This window comes from Vespa crabro, chromosome 5 (genome assembly GCF_910589235.1).
Source record: "Vespa crabro chromosome 5, iyVesCrab1.2, whole genome shotgun sequence".
NCBI lineage: Eukaryota > Metazoa > Arthropoda > Insecta > Hymenoptera > Vespidae > Vespa > Vespa crabro.
Window position 1 is genome coordinate 3,713,145 of NC_060959.1, and position 22,500 is coordinate 3,735,644.

The 22,500-nt window shown below is 30.4% G+C and overlaps 1 protein-coding gene across 3 annotated transcripts in view; it reads right to left on the bottom strand.

Annotated features, from left to right (window-relative positions):
* Positions 1-22,500, bottom strand: part of LOC124424313 (AT-rich interactive domain-containing protein 5B-like) — a 159,899-nt gene that overhangs the window by 105,737 nt on the left and 31,662 nt on the right. For all 3 annotated transcript variants that reach the window (XM_046963188.1, XM_046963187.1, XM_046963189.1), the window contains exon 2: positions 13,744-13,995. In XM_046963188.1, coding sequence (XP_046819144.1) covers positions 13,744-13,839 — 96 coding nt within the window. In that variant the 5' untranslated portion in view covers positions 13,840-13,995. The remainder of the gene's footprint in view (positions 1-13,743; positions 13,996-22,500) is intronic.

Genomic DNA, 22,500 nt, shown 5'->3' on the forward strand with positions numbered 1-22,500 from the left:
AGTGATATTTTAGATACCTTTTGGCCTTTTCAAATAAAATAAATTTGTTTTTATATCGTATAAAGAGAATTCTGACATTTTAAACAGATATTCATCAATTGATCTGTTATATGAAAGACGAATTAATTAATAAATAAAAAAAATATAAAAAAAAATAAAAATAAGGAAAAAATGAATAGCTTCTTTGTTGCAACTTTTAATAAAAAGAAAATAGAAAAATAATTTCTTTTTTTTTCTTTCGAAAAAGAAAAAAACTTTTTATCAAGTATTTTTATAAAATACGATACTTGCAGTTTGAAAAATTTGCTTGTTTTATATTTGCATCCTAATGTTGTAATCAACATTATCATTATCATTATGAAAAACAATCAATCTTTAAAAGAATTACAATAAACACAGGACATTAAATAAAAAAAGAAAAAACTCTAATAAAAATATCTTACGATATATAATAGTAATTTTTATATATCTCTTTAAATAAGCGTAATTTGCATAATGATTGATTAATATTTATGATATTTACGGGAATTCATATATGACAATTAACTTATTATGATATTATTTATTATAATAAGAATAATTATTATTAATATTATTACGAAAGCGCTTATTAAAAAATGTTTGAAATAATCATTTAATATCGTATCGTATCGTATCGTATCGTATCGTATCGTTAAAATTATGATTATAATGCGTAATCGTAATTACGTATTAAAAATCATAATAATTATAACTCAATTGTTCAATTTTTATCGCTATTATTGTATAAGAAAAAAAATTATTCATTGTTTCTTCTTTTTTTCTTTTTTTTTATTTATTCATATACCTCACATTGCACAGTAATTTTTCTGTCATCCGTTCAAATAATTCAGATTGCTTTATCATATATATAAAAAAAGTTTATCAATTCCAAAATAGGTCCAAATATTTTTTTCTCTACACTTTACGTCACTCTCGTGATTGTTGTCTATCCTTGTCTGAACGATACGTGGGAATGCTCGCATTCTGGTCTCGAACGATGACAATAATAACAACGATGGTAACGTCGATAACAATGGCGTCGTTACGTCGCTGTTCGAGGGGAGGAAAAATGCTCTGGAGGGTTCTACTAGCGGATGAAATTTGATATATATTGTATATACATACATATATATATATATATATGCACACATATATGTATGTACATACATATATATTCATTCAATTACTCCCTATTAAAAATGGAAGTATCGACATTTAAAAACAAACGAAACAAAAGAAAAACAAAAAAAAGAGAAGAAAAAAAAAGATCGAATCGATTTTCAAAAATCATTTCAAATAACGCAGACCAACGATTTGAAAGAGAAATCAAAAACGAATTACAACTATTAAAATAGAATGCGAGTATTGAAGGGAGAAAAAAAAGATTAAAAAAACGTAAATAAATAAAATATAAAAAACAGAAATAAAAATAAAAAATAAAAATATAAAAAACAGAAATAAACATAAATAAATAAAAAAGTAAACAAATAACAAAAAATAAATAAATAAATAAAAAGAGAATCGAATAATAAAATCTGGAAATAAAATAAATGAAATAATATTCAAGCTTGTTTATTTTTCTATTTATTTTGTCCTCTCTCTCTCTCTCTCTTTCTTTCTCTCTCTCTCTCTCTCTCTTTCTCTTTCTATCTATCTATCTATCTATCTATCTATCATCTATATATCTATCTATCTCTCTCGTAAACGTAATAGAAAGAGAATATCGTGGTGAGTGAATTATTTAAAAAGGAGGGATATTCGATGTCGAAGAAGGGTCGACGTAGAAGAAGCCGTAAAGTATCCGCACATATCGATAATTGGCTAGGTAAAACTACCCACCGAACATCGATCTCTCTCCACCGACACAATCGGCTTTCCCCCTTCGTCGTTGTGTCGAGAGGAGACACTATATTCGATTTCTCGAGCTTGCCTCTTCCCTCCTCTCTCCCTCTTGCCCCTTCCCACCTACTCTTCTCTTCTCTTCTCTTCTCTTTTCTTCTCTTTTCTTCTCTTTTCTTCTCTTTTCTTCTCTTCACCCCTTTCCCACCATCGTTCGTCCCACTCCCTCCCTCTTTTTCTCTTTCTCATTCTCTTCTTCTTCAGTTCCTCCTCTTAACTTCCCCCTCCCTCCTCCACCTCGCCCTCCTTTTCCTCTATCCTCCTAATGAAGGCTTTAAAACGCTTCGTTCGACTTGCCGGACAGCGGAGGCAAGTCGATACTTTTCTTTTTCTACATGGTCGTTGTACCCGGGCGACTACAAAATTACTTTAAAAGGAGAAATAAAAGGAAAAGAAAAAAAAAGAAAATAAAAAAAAGAAAGAAAAAAAAGGAGAGGAGAAAGTAAAAGATAGAAAGAGAGAAAAAGAAAAAGTAAAAGAAAAAAAACTCGTTATCGATATCGGTATTTTTTGGCTTTGTTTAACACGTTATATACACATCTATACAAACACTCGTACAACGTTACGTCTATTTATTTTCTTAATTATGCGTCGTTTACCACCAACGTTGCCGAATATATGTGTGTATGTGTATTATGTACCTTTTCGATTAATACAAATGCGAAGAATGTATAGAAAAAAAAAGAAAAGAAAGAGAAAAAGAAGAAAAGTAAAAAAAAAGTAAAATTTTTTTATAAAATATTTATCTTCATCGTTCGATCTAATTGCAAGTGTTATATTTATATATATACACATATATATATACATATGCATATATATATGTGTGTGTGTGTGTGTGTATATATATATGCATGTATGTATATGGTTATCACACGTAAATTAACCCCATTGTTACAAGATCAGACGTGCATGGAGGCATGACGATCAAATGTATTTTTTTCTTCTTCTTCTTCTTCGAACCCTAGAATCATCTCTGATGTATAGCTTTACTTATTTGCAAAAAAGTAAAAAAAAAAAAAATAAATAAAAATAAAAAACAACAAAAACAAAAAGGAAAAAAAGAAAAATTAATCAAGGAGATAGGAAACGATTCGATTGATAAATGACTTTCTAAGTATGCGCTTATCTGTTTATAATATATAAGCGAAGAAATGAGATATCAAGATGCAAAAACGCACACGCGTACACACATACACAAAAAAAGATAAAAAAAGAAAGAAAGAAAGAAAGAAAGAACGAAATTCAAATCGAAGTTAGCTAGGAGAAAAGAAATGAGAGAAATAATTATACAGCAATAATAGCTGGATGTATAATAATAAAGGTTCTAATTATAGCTTTTGAAGTTTCGTTAAAGAAGAAATATATATATATAAAAAAAAAAAAAAAAAAAAAAGGAAGAAAGAAAAGAAGAAAGAAAAAGTAAAGAAAAACAAAGATAAATAGATAAAATAGAATATATATACAGTCCGATTATAAGAATAAAGACGAGTGGGGAAAAGATTGATGGGGTCAGACTTAATGCGTTCACAAACGAAAATGATTTTCATCGAGGATGAGAGAGAGAGAGAGAGAGAGAGAGAGAGAGAGAGAGAGAGAGAGAGAGAGAGAGAGAGAGAGAGAGAGAGAGAGAGAGAGAGAAAGAGAGAGAGATGAAAGAATAAGAGAAAGAGATAAAAGAGTAAAAGAAAGAAAAAGAGAAAGAGAGAGAGAGATATCGCTCAGGAATGAAAAATTAACTTCCCGTTGCTTATCGTTATTTATAGTCTTCCTTCTTTCGTATCTCGAAGCGAAACTTTGCGATCGATACTGATGCGGTCGATAGTTTTGCGAAGGCTAACGAAAGAAAGAAAAAGAAAGATAGAAAAAGGGAAAAAGAAAGAGAAAGATGGAGATAGAGATAGAGAAAAAGAAAGGAAGAACGAAAAAAAAAAACAGAAACAGAAACAGAGAAAAAGAGAGAAAGAGAGAGAGAAAGAGAGAGAGAGAGAGAGAGAGAGAGAAAGAGAGAAATATAAGAAGAAGAAAAAGAAAGAAGAATAAGAAGAAATGAAACAGAAGTTGAAGAAAGAAGAAAAGAAACGGAGGCTGAAATGCCCCCGGCATTTACCAATTTAGAAGGGGAAAAATTGCAGTGCAAAGTTTAGATAACAGAATGGAGCGCTCCTTCAAAACCGGTTTCGTCGCGGGGATCTGCACGAACGTGAAACGAGTTTAATCGGAAACACATGTTTAAATACATACATATGTATGTGTATATATATATATATACATATATATATATATGAGTGTGTGTATATATGTATATATTTTTTTCAGCTATTTACGAACACTCTTTTACCTTCGTTTTCATTCGCCTCGTATTTTTTTCTTCTTTCACCTCCTTCTCTTCCACCCCTTCCCTTGCCCCTCTGATACACGATTTAGCGATAAGTTAAAAAAGGAAGAAGAAAAAAAAAGAAAGAAAAGAAAACGATACATGCGAAGAACATTGTGCCAAGTCATTATGAGATTGAATGAAATTATTTACTTAATTACGATGATACGAAAAGATAACATTAATGATTAACTTAATATTTCCATATTTTAGTCGTCGATCATTTTTATAATTATCGTTGGACGATCAACATTTAGGTATAATTATTCTTATTGATAATGATTTAAAAAAAAAAGAAAAAAAAAAAAACAGAAAAAAAGCAACAAAAAAGAAAGAAGAAAGAAAAAGAAATGATGCCTAAGTTATATCGATTAATTTGTTATTAGTAAGACGTAAAATTATTCCGTTTTTTTTTCATCACTAATCAATCATTTTTATATAATCATAGTCGTACTAATATTTAGATATAGTTATTCTTATTGACGATAATGTTTAAAAAAGAAAAAAGGAAAGAAAATATCAGCAAAAAAAACGGAAAAGAAAAACAAGAAAACAGGAAAAATGACGACTAAATTATATCGATTAATTTTCGATTAACGACAAATTATTTCTAATATTATAAGATTATGTACAGGTACTGTGTACATTTATCTTTAGGTTATTAATTCTCTCTCTCTCTCTCTCTCTCTCTCTCTCTCTCTCTCTCTCTCTCTCTCTCTCTCTCTCTTTCTCCCTCTGTCTGTCTCTCTCTTTCTCTCTCCTTCTGTCTGTCTCTATTTATCTATCTACCTGTCTATCTTTCTTTCTCTCTCTCGTTCATCAAATTCTATCGATCTCGTCGGCGACTTCCTTCCGAGATCGGTCCTCAACGATCGTATAACGATTTCTCGTACCACGTCGTACTTAAGGAGTACATTCAACTCATCCTCCTTCTCCTCCTCCTCTTCCTTTTCTTCTTCTTTTTCTCCATCTTCTTCTTCTTCTTCTTTCCCATTTTCTTCTTCTTCTTCTTCTCTTATTCTTCTTCTTCTCTTCTTCTTTCTCATTCGTAGTCTTTCTCAGTCAGGAAGACGACAACAACAACGATGACGACGAAGACGACGACATGGGCTTTTCGAACGACGAAGTGAATTCCATCGAATTTTACTTAGAACTTTGAATTATATCGAGACCCTCGTTAAAACTCCTCCTTGTGATACTAGTCACGATGGAATTTTTAGTAACTCACGAATCTATTCCACTCCTACACATTGATTTACTTGTTAAACTATAATTGAATTATTTTTACATTTTAAAATTATAAAATATTTTTTAAGTTGCCTTTTAAAATGTTAGATTTCTTGTTAACTAATGAACATTGTAGGAGCGATATACAACGTGTATATATATACATATATATATATATATATATATATATATATATATATATGTATATATATTAATATATTGATTAAATGATATTTTTTAATTAAGTAAATGATTATTGAAATGAAATTTTTTATTAATGAAATGAATATTGAAATGATAATTTTTAATTAATTAAATAATTACTGAAATGATATTTATTAAGCAATTAAATGAATATTGAAATGATCGTTGCCGAATGAAAAACTTAATTATGATCAAATTTTGAATAACGTTAATTTACGATATAATTTATAAAACAATCATCGTTGAATAATGAAATTTTATTATTTTGTAAATAATACGTACGATGAAATTTTCTCGACATTTCTTTTTTTTTCTCTTTTATTTATTTATTTTTTTTTTACAGCACAGTTAACAGCATAATTATCGTTGAATAACGAAATTTAATTGCAAACAATAATGTACCATGAAATTTCGTAAACATTTTTTTTTTAATGACATAATTAACGATTTTCATAATGACGTAATTATCGTTGAATAATGAAATTTATATTGTACTGCAAACAACAATAACGTACGATGAAATTTCGTAAACACTATTTTATGGGATAATTAACAACGTAATTATCGTCGTATAATGAAATTTAATTATTCCTCAAACAATAATGTGCGATGAAATTTAATAAACAATTTTTCCTTTTTTATTTATTTATTTATTTTTTTTGTTATATAGCATAATTAACAAAGCATAATTATTGTAGAACAATGAAATTTCATTATTCTGAAAATAATAGTGTACGATGAAATATTGTAAACTTTTTTTCATTTTGTTACAATGTAATCCAATATCGGCGTAATTGAATAATGGCTTAATTAATTTACGAAGGATATATCAAATTAGGACACATATATTTTTTTTTCCATTAACTGAAGGAATTAAAAAAAAAGATGAAGAAGAGAAAGAAGAAGAAAAATATTTTTTTTTTTTTTTTTTTGAGAAAAACGTTTTTCGTGTTATTTCTTTCTCGTGAGATATATACAATGATTGAAATCGCGCATGTAAAAGCGAACTAAAGCGTCGATCGACTGCGATAAACGTAGTATGCTGCGTTTCTAAAAATGAAAGCGAAACTACGAAAGTATATATATACATATATACATACATACATACATACATACATACATACAAATATATATATATATATATATATATATATATATATATATGCAGCGTACAGAAGAAGTATAATCGATGCTTGGGAAACATCGTGATCTCTAATTATGTGGTTGGAAATTAAAACCAACGAGCCTTTTATCCGATAGCTTTAATTAAAATTTTCGCATTGAACGAAAGTACTCTTTCGTTTCTCTTACCACTTCTTTCGCTTTTTCTTCAATTTTTCTTTTATTTTCTTTTTTTTTTATACTTTTTTATTTAATTATCATTATTAATAGCGAAGTTGGTTTTTAGGTAATATTTAAATGTAATTATTTTCTAATTGTTTATCGCAATTATTATATTTCTTTCTTCTTCTCCTCCTCCTCTTCGCCGTCGTATCTTACTTTAATATACAAAATATTTTACTTTAATAACAATACAAATATTTCTCTTATTCTCAAGACGAGAGAGAAAGAGAGAGGAAGAGAAAGAGACAGAGAGAGAGGAGGGGAGAGAGAGAGAGAAAAAGAGAGAGAGAGTAAATTAAAATTATCCATTCAAGAATTAATTAAAATTTTACGTCAAACACGCTTGTGGGCTTGCAAAATTACAACAACTTATTTAATATTTAATACGATTTAATGCAATGGAACGTATGTATGTAATCACGAGTTTTTAAGTATTCTCTTTTTTTTATCCCTCCTACTACTACATAACTGAAATTTCGTTAATAAACAATTAACGACGATATATAATCTTCCATGTGTAATATTTATTTATAAACGTTAATTGGTTTTAATATTTGGTATATTTACGTATTTATAAAAAAAAAAAAAAATAAAAAAAAAATAAAAAAAAAAAAAAATAAAAAAATAAAAAAAAAAATAAAAAATAAAAAAATAAAAAAAAGAATAATAAAATAAAAGAAAATTGTCCATTAACGAATTAAAAATTCGTTCCAATCAAAATTCATCTATATGATTATATATAAATGATCGTAAATATATGTACACGTTTTCTTTCCTTCTATACGTAGAACATAACGTACCTTTTAAAATTCAAAGTGTGACGTAGATATTTCGTAAAAAGGCATCGGTCACGATCGTCCTTTGAAATAATTTATGATGACAACTATCACTAGATAGCTTTGAATTTAAATCGACTTCTGATACGACGATTTATTCTATCAATGAAAATGAAAATGGAAAAAAATAAAACAATAAAAAATAACAAAACAAAAAAGAAAACTGAAATATTATACAATTCTCATTATCATTATAATAATGATAATAACAATAATTATTATTATTATTATATATTATTATTATTAAATGTATTAAATATTATTATTATTATTATTATCCTTAGAAAATCGAAGAATGGCGGGCTTATTAATCGAATGAGGACAAAAAAATTGTAGCTTTTTTAATTATTCGAGAAAATCGTAGAGAGATTCGTTAAAGTCCGCATGGTAAATCAGTTTAACGCCACTTAACGAGCCGTTTTAATTACATCACGTCGTATATGAACGATAATATTGGTCGAAGTCTGAAAAATTTCTCTCTCACTCTCTCTTTCTCTCTCTCTCTCTCTGTCTCTCTTTCTCTTTCTCTTTTCATTGTCTCCCTCTCTTTCTCTTTTCTCTCTCTTCCGCTCGTACATTATCTCTCAATCTATCCATCTCTCTCTCTCTCTCTCTCTCTCTCTCTCTCTCTCTCTCTTTCTCTTTCTCTTTTCATTGTCTCCCTCTCTTTCTCTTTTCTCTCTCTTCCGCTCGTACATTATCTCTCAATCTATCCATCTCTCTCTCTCTCTTCCTCTCTCTCTTTCTTCCTCTCTGTCTCGTAAAAACCACGATAGAGAAGCTCTCCTATGAGATCGGATAAAAATCAATTATGACTCTGCTTCTAAAAATAATAATATCGCACCTCCGACACGACATACAACGTTGGCTAGCTCGTCTCATCGTGTTTATTAAACTTCGAGAGATACGTTAAAGTGCATCGTGAAAGTTTCGCGATCGCCTACTTCGTTGCTTTGCCGTTATCGTGTACGAGAAAATTAATTAGAGGGAGAGAAAGAACGAGAACGAGAGCGAGATAGAAATAGAGAGAAAGAGAGAGAGAGAGAGAGAGAGAGAGAGAGAGAGGGAGAGAGATAAAGATAAAAACAAGAATAAGAAAAAGAAAAAGAAGAGGAACAAGAACAAGAAAAAGTATAAGAGCATGAGTAAGTTGGGAAAAACAATTTCTAGTTTTTCCCCTTTCTTCTCTTCTCTCCTCTCCCCCCCCCAAACACTCTCTTCATCCATCCTACCCTTTCTCATCTTTTCCTTTTAAAACGAAGAGAATAAATTCAAACGTCGTTTTAAAGCCAACAATCCGAATAAAGCGTTCTATCGCCCAGCAGCGACCCCTTTCTCTCCCCCTCGCTCTCCACCTCCACTGCCTTCATCTCCATCCCACCCTCGTACAAGCATATCCCTCACTCCTTCTCCATCCCTCCGCAAGGAGATGTGAATCGAACTTTCCATTCAGTCAGGTTCATCAATCACGTCAATTACACGCAACGCACTGTCGATTCGCGATAACCACTATCGCCGTCGTCGTCATCGTCATCGCCGTCGTCGTCGTCGTCGTCGTCGTTGTCGTTGTCGTCGTCGTCGTCGTCGTCGTCGTCGTCGTCGTCGTCGTCGTCGTCGTCGTCGTCGTCGTCGTCGTCGTCATCGTCATCACCGTCGTCATCGTCGTCGTCGTCGTCGTCGTCGTCGTCGTCTGTTATCGTCCGTTGTCGTCCGTAGTCGTCCGTAGTCGTCCGTAGTCGTCCGTAGTCGCCCGTTGTCGTCCGTTGTCGTCCGTTATTATCATCATATAAAAGAATCGGAAAAAAATATAACAAAAAGGATCGCGTAACTAACGCATATGAGACGAAATTCGAGAAGAATTAATATATATCGTACTTTTCGATTTGTTTTGATCGATCGACGATCAATCGAAGCGATGATAGATAATAGATAATTTCTACGTATATTAATACGTACATTATTATTATTATTTTGATTATTATCACCATCATCATCATTATTATTATTATTATTATCATGATTATTATTATTATCATCATCACCACCATAATTATTATCAGCATCATTATCATCATCATCATCATCATTATTATCATCAACATCATCATCGTCATCATTATCATCGTCATCATCATAACTATTATCATAATCGTGATAATTATTATTATCATCATCATCTTCGTCATTATTATTATTATCATTATTATCATTATCATTCTCATCATCATCATCATCGTTATTAGTAATAATATTAATTTTATTATTATTATTAATATTATTGATATTAATATAATTATTATTATTAATATTATTATTCGTGGTCAATAGTGTTTTCTCCATAGCCGTTTGTTTATCAAATATTTAGGATTTTCTTCGTTTACGCATTGCGTATGTATCGAGGATTACTTTAATTTTCATAGCCGTATGTACGTGTTTCGATGTAATAATAAATGTGCGGATGTATTGACGAATGTTATGCGATATGACTCCTGTGATTGATAATACGATCGGAATTGTTTCATCTTTTTCTTAATATCATACTTCTCTGATTTATTCAACCATTATTATTACTATTACTATTACTATTATTATTATTATTATCATTATTATTATTATTATTATTATTATTATTATTATTGTCATTGTTATTATTATTATTAGTATTAGTATTATTATAATTATTATTATTAAAATAATTAATGTATGTAGAACATTTTCGAAAGGAACAAATCTGAAAATCATTCTACTTAAAGGATATTATATCCTTCATGTAAACGAACAGGATTTACTTATTCTCCTTTTTTCTTCGGTATATGTAATTACATGGCAAACTGTTTAATGAAATCGTATACAAGGTGATTTTAATTGACGATATTTTCTTGACGACGATAGCTAGGCAACCCCAAAATTTCAGATCAAAACATATGGCCGATTCTAAGGGGTTGATCCGTAATATCCTGTTCGATCCTTCATTCTTCAAGAATAGGCCCTTTTGTTATCACGCATCGTACCGAATTGTTCCTAACTAATCGTTCTCTCTCTCTCTCTCTCTCTCTCTCTCTCTCTCTCTCTCTCTCTCTCTCTCTCTTTCTACATATGTGTGTGTATGTATGTTTGTGTTAGTTATTAATTAATCACTTTGATCCACGAGACAACCGACGTTGATAGAGTTTTATTTTTTGCTTTCTTTTTTTTTCTTTTTCTATTTCTTTCTCTCTTTCTTTTTTTCCCCTTCTTCTTCTTTCACCCCTCTTTTAATAATACTATTTAATTAAACGTTTACAATAAATCACGAGACGAATGTTGTCCGATAATCCAGACGTTAATGATATTAAAAGGACAAAGAAAAATTCGATTATTCTAGGTTAGTTCTTTTTTTATCTGTTCTTTTTTCACGCTAAGTTATAAAGATAACATCGGGTCGGGGTAGCCCGAGAAAGTGAGTAGTCGTATCTGTGTGCTGCGTTACAGTTTTACGAGTCTTTCATAGAGACTAAGGAAAGATCGAAATGGAAAGAAAGTGGAACACGACGTTGAGCCAGTGTTGATAGTGGCGTTCCGACGCCAATAGTGCTGGTAATGGCAAGAAGAAGATAAGGGGGTGGAGGATGGAGGGAGTGGGAGGCTGTTCGGATGCATCGAAGTATAAAATAGACTGTGTCTCGTAAAAAGAAAAAAAGAAAAAAAGAAAAAAAAAAGGAAAAGAAAAAACTCAAATATAAAACTTCAAAAGATTAGGATCTTGTATTCTTTTCATTTGAATATAATAGAAAAAAAATATTTTTTTCTTTTTCCAATTTATTTATATCGTATTCTTAAGCTTATATATACATACGTACGTACTTAAGTATATATGTATGTATGCATGTATATATATATATATATATATATATATATATATATATATATATATGTATATATGTATGTATGTATGTATGTATGTATGTATGTATGTATGTATGTATGTATGTATGTATGTATGTATGTATGTATGTATGTATGTATGTATGTATGTATGTATGTATGTATGTATGTATGTATGTATGTATGTATGTATGTATGTATGTATGTATGTATGTATGTATGTATGTATGTATATATATATATATATGTACGTATACTGATTAAAGTAAAAGACAAAGAGAGACGATGGTATTTTACATTTTCTTATTTTTCTATTGTAATAATAAATTTTAACGAATCAGAGAAAAAAGAAGAAAAAAAAGAAAAAAGAAAAAGCAATCCTTTTAGATTTATACCAATGATAGGAGCGATAAGACCGAGTCTGAATTAACGAACCATTTGTTTACCGGCGGAGATCGATATGGTAGAAAGCCTCTTTTATCCGTCGAGTTTGCGCGTCCTTACAATGGAAACAGAGAAGGGGAGAAGAACACGCGCAGGAGAGAGTCCCTTTCTAGCATATAATTCGACAAAAGAAGCGGGAATAAAGTAAGTTAAGGGTCACCTCGACAAATGAGAACCGACGTACATATTTTCTCTCACTCTCTCAGTCTCTCACTCTCTCTCTCCCTCTCTCTCTCTTTCTCTCGATTCGTGAGCGAGATTGCCTTTTAATAACAACCCCCACACAACTCTCTTACGCCTCGGATATCCAAGGTAAACCCCCACTGTTATATAAGAGAGAGAGAGAGAGAGAGAGAGAGAGAGAGAGAGAGAGAGAAAGAGAGAGAGAGAGAGAGAAAGAGAGATAGAGATCCGAATATATATATATATATATATATATATATATATATATATATATATATATATATAGGATGAGCCATCTAATTTTATCACATTTATTTTTCTTTTTTCTTTTGTAAATACATATTTTATAAACTTCCAATTAAAATAAGAATTTTATAAAAAGTGTATATATTTATGTATGTATATACGTATGTATGTATACTTGAGTCGTACTATTCGCTAATAAATTATGCGTGACAGAAAGTTATATAAATTTTTTGCCACCCTTTTTATAAAATCACGCTGTATTCGACACACACATATATATATATATATATGTATGTATGTATGTATAAATGTATGTATATACACCTATATAGAACGTGAATCTTGATATCTCGAGCGAGAGGAATTTTATTAATATTCTATATATAGTTATATTAAAATCGATTATACGACGAAGCGCACTGTGTTATATTAGCTTTCCTCTAATAATAAAGTAAAGGTAAAATGAAAAATGAATAATGATTTTAATTGACGATGATGAGTTTGAATAAAACGAGTTGGAAAACGTGAAATAAAGATTAATAATAATAATAATAATAATAATAATAATAATAATAATAATAATGATAATAATAATAATAATAATAATAATAATAATACGAAAAAATAGCCCCTCTCCGTCGATTATATATAGAAAGGATTTCAAACGTTGAAAACGCAAAATGAATATTAATAATAATAATAACAACAATAACAGCAATAATACGAAAAAAATAGTCCCTTTGTCGATTAAATACAGAAACGATTTCAAACGTTGTAAAAAGGCGAAATGAATATTAATAATAATATTAACAATAACAATAATACGGAAAGGAAAATAAAAAAGAATTAACGTCTCTCCATCGATTATATCGAGAAACGATTTTAAACGTTGAAAATATAAAATAAATATTGATAATAATAATAATAATTCGAATAAAAGGAGGTAAAACAAAAACGAAAAAAAAATCGATAGCATGTTTCCATCGATTATATCCAGAAACAATTTGAAACATTATTTGCGCTAGGTTCAATAGAAAATAGAGATAAAATCAATAATAGTAATAAGATTGATATATCGAAAAAGGATTCTATTTTGCTCACCTCTCCGTGCGTATCCCTACGACCGTCCGGGGTGTTCTCCGGAAGGAAATAGAGCCGTAACGATGCCAACGGTTGATTTGGTCCACGGCTGTCCATCCAAAGTAACTGAAGCTCACCGATGCTTACGAGGTCGGCGTCGCTCCAAAGTTTCGTCAGGAAGAAATTGCCGAGTCGAAGGACTCGTCCATTTCCTATCCTAACGGCTTTGTAGAACGTATAAGGGCCATGGCTGAAGCAAGCACCGCCCAACAACTGAAAATATAAATCGAAGTTCTTTACTTAAAGCTCATTATTACCAATATCACCACTACTATCATGATTATAATTACAATCATATTGAATATTTTGTATTATATTATTTTATATAATATTGTATTTTATATGTTATATATCTTACATAATTTCATATTTTATATCTAATATTTTATATAATTTTATATTTTATATTTTACATTTAATATCTTAGATATATATTAACTTTTATATATTTAACGATCGACGACGATGTGTTAAAGTTCTGTCGTGTACGAGATCGTAAAAAAATTCTCTTCACACCCCATCCCTACCATCGAACTTCCTTTCATAAAGTTTTGTTAATTACAATTGCGTTCGTTCGTTCGTTCGTTCGTTCGTTCGTTTTCTTTTTAAACACTGCCAATACTGATTGAACTATTTTATTTTTTTCAACATTAATTACAACGTTTCGTTATCAAAATGTTAATGTATCTGATTTTATATTAAATATATTTAATAAATATATCTGATAAATAAATCTATCTGATTACGATCGAAAAGTAATTTTTTCGTTTATCATAATATATAACTTTCGTCTGTAATATAAAATTTGTATATCTATGCTGTCATTTTCATTTTCATATTGGAAACATTATTTATTATTAATTAGAGAAATCCGGAAGAGTATAATTTTAATACTTTAAATATAACAAAAATATAAAAAAAAAAAAGAGAAAGAGAAAAAAAAGTAAAAATTGAATTTTAAAATCGTTTTAAATAGTTTTTCTTCCCTTTTTTTTTTTTGGTTAAAATCAAGTGCTAGTCACCAGGATAAGATTATCGTCAAAGTATAAATTATTTATTTTTTTTTAAATTGAAATTTTATAAAACCTATTTCTAACTCTCTCGAATAAATAAAATCTTTTTCATGTCGCTAAATTATTTCACACTTTTCCCGTTTTTTTCTCCCTCTTGCACACGCTCGCACGCACACACACAAACAGAAAGAGTACCTTTATTCTTAAAGAATATTAATCGCATTTTCTTCGAAATCGATAGAATATTTTCCAAGTGTTTTAACGATGGCTCCTAAGTAAAGGTTATCCTTTAACTACCCTCTCCCCATTCTTCCATTCTCTCCCTCTCTTTTTCTTCTCTCTCTCTCTCTCTCTCTCTCTCTCTCTCTCTCTCTCTCTCTCTCTCTCTCTTTCTCACTTTCTTTCTATCTATCTATCTCGACTTCCGCGCACAGGATAAATTTTGTCGTAGCACAGCAAGGAACGTGGCGGATACCCTCGACAAAACTGTACCGTCGGTTCAAGATAAAAAGAAAGTAGAGAAAAAGGAGGAAGAAGGTAAAAAAAAATAGTAAAAGAAAAAAGGAGAGAGGGAGAGAGAAGATAGAGATAGGGATAGAGAGAGAGAGAGAGAGAGAGAGAGAAAGAGAGAGAGAGAGAGAAAAGAAAAACGATTTTCGTGGAAACTCCTCTTTCCCTCCTTTTATTTCCAGCCCTCATTCGATTTTCTCGCGACAATATTTTTTCGTATTACGGATATTAGAGAAAAAGAGAGAAAAAGAGAAAAAGAGAGAGAGAGTTCGAATGGCAAGTTATTTCTGTCGATCCGATAACTCGCATCGTATGCACGTACTATGAAAGACTTTCTTCTCTCTCTCTCTCTCTCTCTCTCTCTCTCTCTCTCTCTCTCTCTCTCTCTCTCTCTCTCTTTCTTTCTCTCTCGAACTTTATAAAGCTGAGCGTATAAGAGAGATATCGATGAGTATATTATATAAAGTGATACCAGGAATATTTGTATATACGTTATCGATTACTTTCAAGATAGAGAGGGCATCTTCTCACACGAAAGAAGAAATAAATATTTATAAGGGAGCTCTCTCTTATTGAAACGTTCTATAGTACGTATGTATGTACATACCTACTTTTGTCTAAAAAGAAAAAAAGAAAGAAAAAAAGAAAGGAAATAAAATAAAATAAAATAAAATAAAATAAAATAAAATAAAATAAAATAAAATAGAATAGAATAAAATAAGATAAAATAAGGCGGGTGGTAATGGTGATGGTGGCGATGAGGAAAAACAAAAAAAGAATAAAAGAAAGAAAAAGAAAAAAGAACATAAAGTGAAAATATATATATATATATATATATATATATATATATATATAGAGAGAGAGAGAGAGAGAGAGAGAGAGAGAAAGGGAGTAGATTCTTTAACATCTCTTTCTTTATTTTTCTTTTCCTGTTTCTTTTTAAAGAAATCATTTCTCGCACAGCACACGTCTGCGAGTGAGAAAACGAGGGTCTGCGACTTGAAGCCACAGAAATCCGAGGGTGGTTCCCTGGAGGATATTTGCAGGATAACAGACGAAGAGAAAGAGAAAGAGAAACTGGGAGAAGGAGAGAGGGAAAATGAAAGAGATAGAGAGAGCAAAAAAAAGAGAAAGAGGGAAAAAACAGAGAGAGGAAGAGAGAGAAAGAGAGAATAAGAGAAAAAGAGGAAGAGGGAGAGTAAAAGAGAAACACAGATAGGAAGAGAGAGAGAGAGAGAGAGAGAGAGAGAGAGAGATGCAACGCCCAAGTGAATCCAGTGCGGACAGCGAAACACAAGAAAAGAGACGAGGTGGTTGCTACACTAACTCGTACATATATATATATATATATATATATATATATATATATATATATGTATATGTACATACATGTAGAAACATACATATATCTATATGTGTACATACACAGAGATGCATACTCTCCACACATAATATATCTATATCGGCAAAAAAAAGTCGATAGTGTTTGTTTGGTTCTCACTTTGAGAAGTGTATGTGCATGCATAGCCACACATATTATATACACACACGTACATACGTATATATGCATATATGTATATGTATATGTATATGTATATGTATATGTATATGTATATGTATATGTATATGTATATGTATATGTATATGTATATGTATATGTATATGTACACGCACATACGCACACGCACGGCCTTGCTTCCGATTCGATTGGATGCACCGGTAAACAAGAAAAGGAAAGGAAAAGAAAAAGAAGAAGAAGAAGACGATACGAAAGGTAAGAAGAGATCTGCCGAATGTGAGGAAAGAAGAACGACGAACGTTGGAATGTGTTTCTCGTTAAAAATTACAATAGAACTACGACAAACTCTCGGAGAATTTCATTTATTTTAATTAGACCTTTTGTCTATTTCATCTAAAGTATTCAAATTAATCTATAGTATATTCATTTGTAGGATTCAAATTAAAAAAAAAAAAAAAAAAGAAAAAAAAAAGAGAAAAGAAAAGAAAAGAAAAGAAAAAGAAAAAAGAGAAAAAGAAAAATGAAAAAGGAAAAGAAAAGAAAAAGATAAATAAATAAATAAACGAAAAAAATAAGTAATGAAAATAAAATAAAATAAAATAAACGATATCAAAATCAATTAAATATACGCTACGGTTGATAATAATTGAACTGATAATATTAATGAAATTCGTTCGAATCAATTAAAATGGGACACCCCGTACACGTTCTCCATCGACATTATTACTATTTCCCATATATCTATTATAGACAATGACGACGATCGATGCGTAACGAGTTATTATTGTACTCGAAGTATGTATCTATGCATCTATGTATCTATGCATCTATGTATCTATGTATCTATGTATCCGTCTATCTAACTATCTATCTATTTATCTATCTATGTATATATGTATGTATGTAGATACGACATTAACCTCATAGTCGATGTCGTCTTCGTTCTCCAATTCGATCATCTATTCGCATGCTTGAAAATAATAGAATTACGAGGGCTTGAGTCGATCGACCGTGGGAGAATCGTTCTTAAATATCAAATTCAACGTTACGAGATGAGGACGTCGACTCCGGAGAAATGTTGTCGCTTTTGCCGAGGGACCGATCCACGCGAGTAATTTCTCGAACGATTATATTCGGTATTTTCGTGAGAGAAAAGGGACTGATAATAATAATGCAAATAATAAAAGTAAAAACAAAAAGAAAATTAAAAAAAAATAAAAAAATAAAAAAATAAAAAAAAAATAAGGAAAAAAAATGAAACTAAAGAGCGAAAATAAAAGGATAAATGACGATTAAAACTGAAGAAACGAAAAGAAAAAAAAGAAAAAGATAAAAAGAAAACAAAAACAAAAAAAGAAAATAGAAATAGAATTAAAAAAAAGGGGAAGAGAGACAGCATGAATTCGTTGAGGTGGATTAAAAGCGTTGTTTATTATTTTTACAAAAACGTTACGTACGATAATAAAGGACAGAAAGAGAGAGAGAGAGAGAGAGAGAGAGAGAGAGAGAGAGAGAGAGAGAGAGAGAGAGAGAGAGAGAGAGAGAGAGAGAGAAAGAAAGAGAAAGAGAGAAAGAAATAGAAAGACAGAGAAAGAGAGAGAGAGAGAGAGAGAGAGAGAGAGAGAGAGAGAAACATGGAGTGAGTTTCTTTGCCGTTGAAAATAATTCGTGATTCGATAATACAAATGTTTATTACCCACGCGATAAAAAGTTCCACAAACGAAAGGCCAAACGAACCGTGCACAAGAGTGAGGTACAGTCAGCTTCACAATTTTCTCCTAACTTGTAAGATATTTGCTATGGAAAGCCTCATCCCTTTCCTTTTGTTTTTATCAGTTCCTCTTCACAATTATCATTATTATTATCATCATAATCGCAATCATACATTTCTTTCTTTTCCTTTTTCTTTCTTATATATATATATATATTATATACTTTATATATTTTTTATATATATATATTATATATTATATTTATATATTATATATATATTATATACTTTATATATTTTTTATATATATATATTATATATTATATTTATATATTATATATATATATATATATATATGAATATATATAAAATATTATTTTTATATATTTATCTAATAATACTAAAATATATAATTTTTATATATATATATAAATAATTTTTATAATTTTTATTTTTCTATAATTTATCATTTATATAATTATTTTCATTCTATATCTCTCCTTTTTATACTTTATACATATGTATATATATGTATGTTTTTCTTTATAATTTTTTTTTCTTTTTTTTCTACTCAAGATTCAACCGTCAACATGCGTGATTAACGAAGCGCGCGAGAGCTTCGTAATGCAATTCTGAATAGTTTTCCACGTACACGCGCTAACTTCGAGAGAAGAATTATTGTACGTGAGCGGCCAATTACAGGAACGTGTACGCTCGGAATAAACACCCGTCGACTTTTTATATATATATATATATGTGTACACTTGTCGCAATAATACGTACACATGATAATACAACATATTAACGATTCATCGACTAATACGAATGCGTTTTTAGTTAGATCGTTAAAAAATATTTCGATAAAAATGTGATCTTTGTTGTTTTATTATACTCCCTCATATCCAATTATTCTAATAAATTTTATTTCTCTTTTCCTCCTTTCTCCCCAACCTTTCTTTTTTCTTCTCTTTTTTTTTCTTTATTTTTGAATTATTGGATTATAAATATTGATCAAAATTTCCTTTTCAATAAATCATTCGACGCATCAGAAAAATATACGATTACGTGTAAACATAATCATAATTAAATCATATTAATCATTTATATTAAAGATTCGACGTAGAAGAATTAATAAAAAATTTCGATATACCTCTTCCTAAAAAAAAATATATATATATAAAACCTAAATTTATTCAAATTAGATGAATAAATGATTTTATACTAATCCCCAGTTTTAATACAACCAGTGGTAAAAGTGGATTTCAAATTCGTACGTCGACGAGTAGGATGATTTAAAAATTTTAATATAAACGATAAATGCAAGAGTTGTGCAAAAAGAAAGAAAGAAGAAAGAAAGGAAAAAGAAAAAAAGAAAAAAAGAAAAAAAGAAAAAAAGAAAAAAAGAAAAAAGAGAAGAAAGATAGAAGAAAAAAGAAAAAAAAATAAAGAAAAAAGAAAAACAAAAAAAAAGGAAAGAAAAGGACAGAAAATTAAATCCGATATTTTAGCGAACGAAGAAAAGAAAGAGAAAAAATAGAGGCGGCGGGAGTGGGACCGCGGGAAAAATACCAATAATTTGAAAAAGATATGAAAAACTTATTGGGCGGACTGTACGGGCGTCTGCTTTGCAGAGCGAGGAGCTTGTCCATTACTTCCTTTGCTTTATTTATCCGGCCGATTTAAAATTGAACGGATTTCGAGGTAGAAGCGACATGAAAGGAAACGAAAATATATATGTTTTCTAACGCTCATTCTTTTTTCGAGAGATAGAAATCGTTCTTAAGCATCAACTCCGTTAGAGAGATAGACGGATTTCATAAATTAACATTATAGTAAAAAGTGGAATAAAATAAAAATAAAGTAAAATAGAAATTATATAAGAATAAAATAAAAATTATATAAAAATAAAATGAAAATAAATAAAAATAAATAAATAAAAGGAAAGGAAAGGGGGAGAGAGAGAGAAAGAGAGAGAGGGGGAGGGAGGGAAAATAAATAAAAAACCTCGAACATAATAATCGAAATAAATCAAATTATCTTCCTCGTAGAATGAAGGAAGATTTTAACGAAGAAAAAGAAGAAAAGAAAAAAAGAGAGAGAGAAAAAGAAAAAAAACAAACAAACAGAAAAACAAACAAACAAAAAAGTATAACCACTTCGATGTAGAATAAAGGACGAACAGATAAGGTTAAATAAAATCTTCAAGAATATGAGAGAACTACGAAATTAAATATCGTTCTACTATATATACTTATATACGCTGTTTATGTATGGGTATATATTATATATATATATATATATATATATATATATATATAAATAACATATATACAAGTGCGACCGCGCAAACGAAAGATATCGATTAGGTAAGCGTTGCACAAGTATCGGAATATCTACTGGCAAGAGATAGCATCTCGTTTCCTTTGATCGAAATCGATCGTAATACATATATACATATATACACATACACGCACACATATACGGATATATAATGATAAGTGAAATCTCTGAGTACTTTCTCATTGTTTGCCTTTCTAATTACTGACAAAAAGATAATTCCTTACGATAATAGAACGGATTTATCGTTATTAAATATTAAAACGAATTATTCATGAGGATGAAATAGAAGATGAATAATAAGAATAAAAAAGAAGAAGAAGAAGAAGAAGAAGAAGAAGAAGAAGAAGAAGAAGAAGAAGAAGAAGAAGAAGAAGAAGAAGAAGAAGAAGAAGAAGAAGAAGAAGAAGAAGAAGAAGAAGAAGAAGAAGAAGGAGGAGGAGGAGAAGGAGAAGAAAAAGAAGAAGAGGAGGAGGAGGAAGGAGAAGAGGAGGACGAGAAAAAAGAATAGTAGACACACGTGCGCTCGTCCAATCAAAACATTTGTATGTATGTATGTATACATATATATATATATATGTTTGTATACATATACGTATGTATGAACGTATGTATGTATATATGCACTTACAAACGTTACATAATGAAATCAATAGAATCAAATATGGTAGACAGTAGCCGACGGTTGAGAGCCCCTGCCATAACTATTTCCAATGTTTTAAGGGTACAGTCGCGGTCAAGAGTGCGAGAGCCGGTCAAGAAGACGGGACACACCGAGGGCCACCCAATGGTATTTATAGCGTTAATCTCGTTCCACAGCACAGCTGCATTCTCTGCAAAACTCCTCGCCCCCCTCTCTCTTTCTCTCTCACTCACTAACTCTCTGTCCCTCTCTCTTTCTCTCTCTCTATCTTTTTCACTCTAACTCTCTCCCTCTTTCTCTCTCTCTCTATCTTTTTCACTCTAACTGTCTCTCTCTCTCTCTCTCTCTCTCTCTCTCTCTCTCTCTCTCTCTCTTTCGCTTGCTTGCTCACTCACTCACTCCAGCCCTCTTCCTCCTACCACTTCAACCCCCCACCCCACTACTACCACTTCATTCTCCCTCTCCGGCGGCCATTGATATCACGTTTACATCTACGATGTTTTCTTTCCCTTTTATATTTCTTTTTTTTCTTCTTTCGTAGAAGAGTGGAGGGGGTGGGGATTTTCGTTTTTCTTTTTTCGTCTTTTTTCTTTTTTTTCTTTCTTTTTGAAGATGAAAGGGGTGGGGAAGTTCTTTTTTTCTCTTAAGCTCACGAAGAAGAAGAGACGACGACGACGACGACGATGACTACATATCTTCCCTTCTCGAGCTATCGATTTTTTTCTTTCTTTCTTTCTTTCTTTCTTTCTTTTCTTTCTTCTTTCTTTCTCTCTTTTTTCTTTTTTTTTCTTTTTATTTCTTTTTGCTTTCTTTCCCCACGAGAAAACAAAATGTTTTATTTCATTAATGAAGTCGAAGGTATATACATACGTTTGTGTGCGTAAACGTGTATATACGTAAGTACTTATTTATGTATTTATGATTTATATACTTTGTATATGTTGATGTGTATGTGTGTGGTGTTTATGTATGCGCGCGTGTGTGT